Here is a 2,634-nt window from a genome sequence, read left to right on the forward strand (position 1 = left end):
TAAATATTATTAAATATAAACAAATACATAATAACTCTTTTTGTATTCATAGAGGATTTTTTTTATACTAAAAAAATGCAAATTGGATAGGCCCTTCATATTTCCACCAAAATCAAGTGGAGTTTACTTTATTTTCTCTTGAAATTTAATTTTTCTTTTGATATATAATTATTTATTTATTTGTTCTATGTTCTTTTAATTCCTGAAAAAATTCCATGCTGTTCGCAATTTTTGCATGTGATATTATCCTCCTATGTTACAATGAATGGTATGTTTTATATTATTTTATTTTATTTTATTATTTTATTAACAAGAGTAGAGATATTCAGATTCGCGATCTCTTAGATAAGTATAAGAAGATTATACTATTTAAATTATAATTCATTGACTATATTATTTTATATTTAAATACCAAATAAAGTATATTTTTTATTTATAATATTTTTAAAATTAATCAAAATTATAAATAAAATTTAATTTGATTTAATTTAATTCTAAATATTTAAAGTATATCTCAACTTTATCTATATCCTCAATTTTTAATATAGCCAACAATAAATCAAGATCTTTGTTTAATTTTACTCCCTTATTATTATACATCGTTATCGTTATCATCATCATTATTATCATTATCTTATATTGAATACGAAAAACGATTAGCAATAATCTAATTAAAATTTGCATTTAATATAAAATTTTAATTATAAAAATTTAAGTTAGAATAATTTAAATTATAAATTGAATAAAATTATCAAGAAGACGAAAGTAATTAAACCAAATAAATAAAATACTAATAAAGCTATGTATAAACAATAATTCTCTTCCCATAATCCCAGAGTTATCCGAAAAGTAGGGTCACATGAATAAGTTTGCTGTCCTTACTTTTCATTAATCATTTTATTTGATTGCCAATAAACACCCAATGTTCCACCATCCAATGACCTCTAACAACATTCACGTACACAAGCTTTTACACTAATAAATGAAAAATGAATAAAATGAAAATTTTGAAAAAAAGAAAAGGCAGTGACCCGTAATCCAAGAAAAGGCCGACACAATTAACAAACAATGCAAAGGGCGAAGAAGGGCACTACGGGTAATTCAGTGTCCAGGGAAAGAAGGATAACGTACGCAACGCCTAGACAGGAACACCCTGCAATCGTCTTTGGGGCAGATGGTGGGGACGTATGCAATATCATCGCAGCCGTCCGTTCTGTCTCTCTTGAAATCGATCAACGAGGCGAACATCGCTATGAACAGAACCAAATGATTCAAGGCATACCTCTGGCCCACGCACTGATGGGCCCCGGCACCAAACGCCAGAAAGTTTCTTTTATAAATCTGGTCCTCTTGTCTCTCCTCCGAGAACCGGTCCGGGTCGAATCGGTCCGGTTCAGGGAATCCCTGAAACGATGACTCGTAAACCGACGGGAAAACGATCGCGCCCTTCGGAACCACGTAGTTTTCAGTCAACGGGAAATCCACCGCCGCGATGTGCGGCACCAGAGTCGCCGGCGGACGGAATCTCACCACCTCACGAGCCACCGCTTGAGTGTACCTCATCTCCCTCAACTGGTCCGTCGTTATTAGTTCGTCGGACTCAGGCGACCAGATTCCGGCGACCTCGTCCCTCACCCTGGCCAACACATCAGGATGAGAGTCCAGCAGCGTCACCGCCCACAGAAGCGACGACGTGGACGCGTCCTGAGCCGCAAAGAGGAAGTCGAAGAGGTATCCGCCAATCTCGGCGTCAGAGGAATATGGTGGAGGTGAAGTATCTCCGGCGAGCTGCGCCTCTGCGATTTCGCGTAGTGTGTCCTGCATCCAGTAATCGATTAAGCACGAAGGTTCCTCTCCGTTCTCCATCCTCTTCTTGCTCATAGCCGTGCAGGTAGCTAGGGTTCCGGCAAGACGATCGACGGCGAGCCTGGCATTTCGGAACGCCATGCCGGGGAGGTCGACGGGGAGCTTCATGAGACCGACGTTGAAAAGATAGTAATCCCTCTCGAAGCTCTGGCGGGCCTTGGGGGTCAAGTAGGGGCCAACGAAGACCGTCTGAGAGGTCTCTAAGTTCATATCCCGGGCTAAAACGCGGAGCGGAATGGGGGCTTGGGCTTTGTGTGAGAGCTGAACCCAGGACTTAAGATGGTTGAGGATTGTGATCTGCTGCAGCGCGGTGTATGTGGAAAGAGCCCTTGGAGTGAAGTTGGGTGCGATTCGACGACGGAGATTCTTATGGTCTTGGCCCATCATGTAGATGAGGTTGTGCTCACCGAATAGCTTTTTACCGAATGGGTGGCCCACGAGCCTGAATGCGTCGGGCCTAACATTGGCGAAGACCTTGTGGGAGAGCTCTGTGTCTCTTATGAAGACTATGAAGTTGCCGATGATGTAGTTCACAGAGAGTCCTGCGGTGGTGGACTTGGCGAGGCTGGATTGTTGGTCCCAGAACTTAGTTGGGTTTCTGACCAATGCGATTGCGTTTCCTATGAAGGGCAGGACCACGCTTGGCCCTGGGATAGACCTCTTCTTGCTTATGTACTTGATCTGTTCTACAAGGACCAGCAAGATTATGAAGCATGTTATGTATGGCAATAGGGGAGTCAGAGGAGATGCACTTGACATGTCCTCTCT

At 41.2% G+C, this 2,634-nt stretch overlaps 1 protein-coding gene across 1 annotated transcript; it reads right to left on the reverse strand.

Moving 5' to 3' along the window:
• Nucleotides 1-974: 974 nt before the first annotated feature.
• On the reverse strand, nucleotides 975-2,628 carry LOC107468177 (cytochrome P450 710A1). Its single transcript, XM_016087431.3, has one exon. It carries the CDS (start codon nucleotides 2,623-2,625, stop codon nucleotides 1,102-1,104), a length of 1,524 nt encoding a protein of 507 aa, XP_015942917.1. The 5' UTR covers nucleotides 2,626-2,628; the 3' UTR covers nucleotides 975-1,101.
• Between the last annotated feature and the right edge of the window lie 6 nt (nucleotides 2,629-2,634).

The sequence above is a fragment of the Arachis duranensis genome, chromosome 10, assembly GCF_000817695.3.
Source record: "Arachis duranensis cultivar V14167 chromosome 10, aradu.V14167.gnm2.J7QH, whole genome shotgun sequence".
Classification (NCBI taxonomy): domain Eukaryota; kingdom Viridiplantae; phylum Streptophyta; class Magnoliopsida; order Fabales; family Fabaceae; genus Arachis; species Arachis duranensis.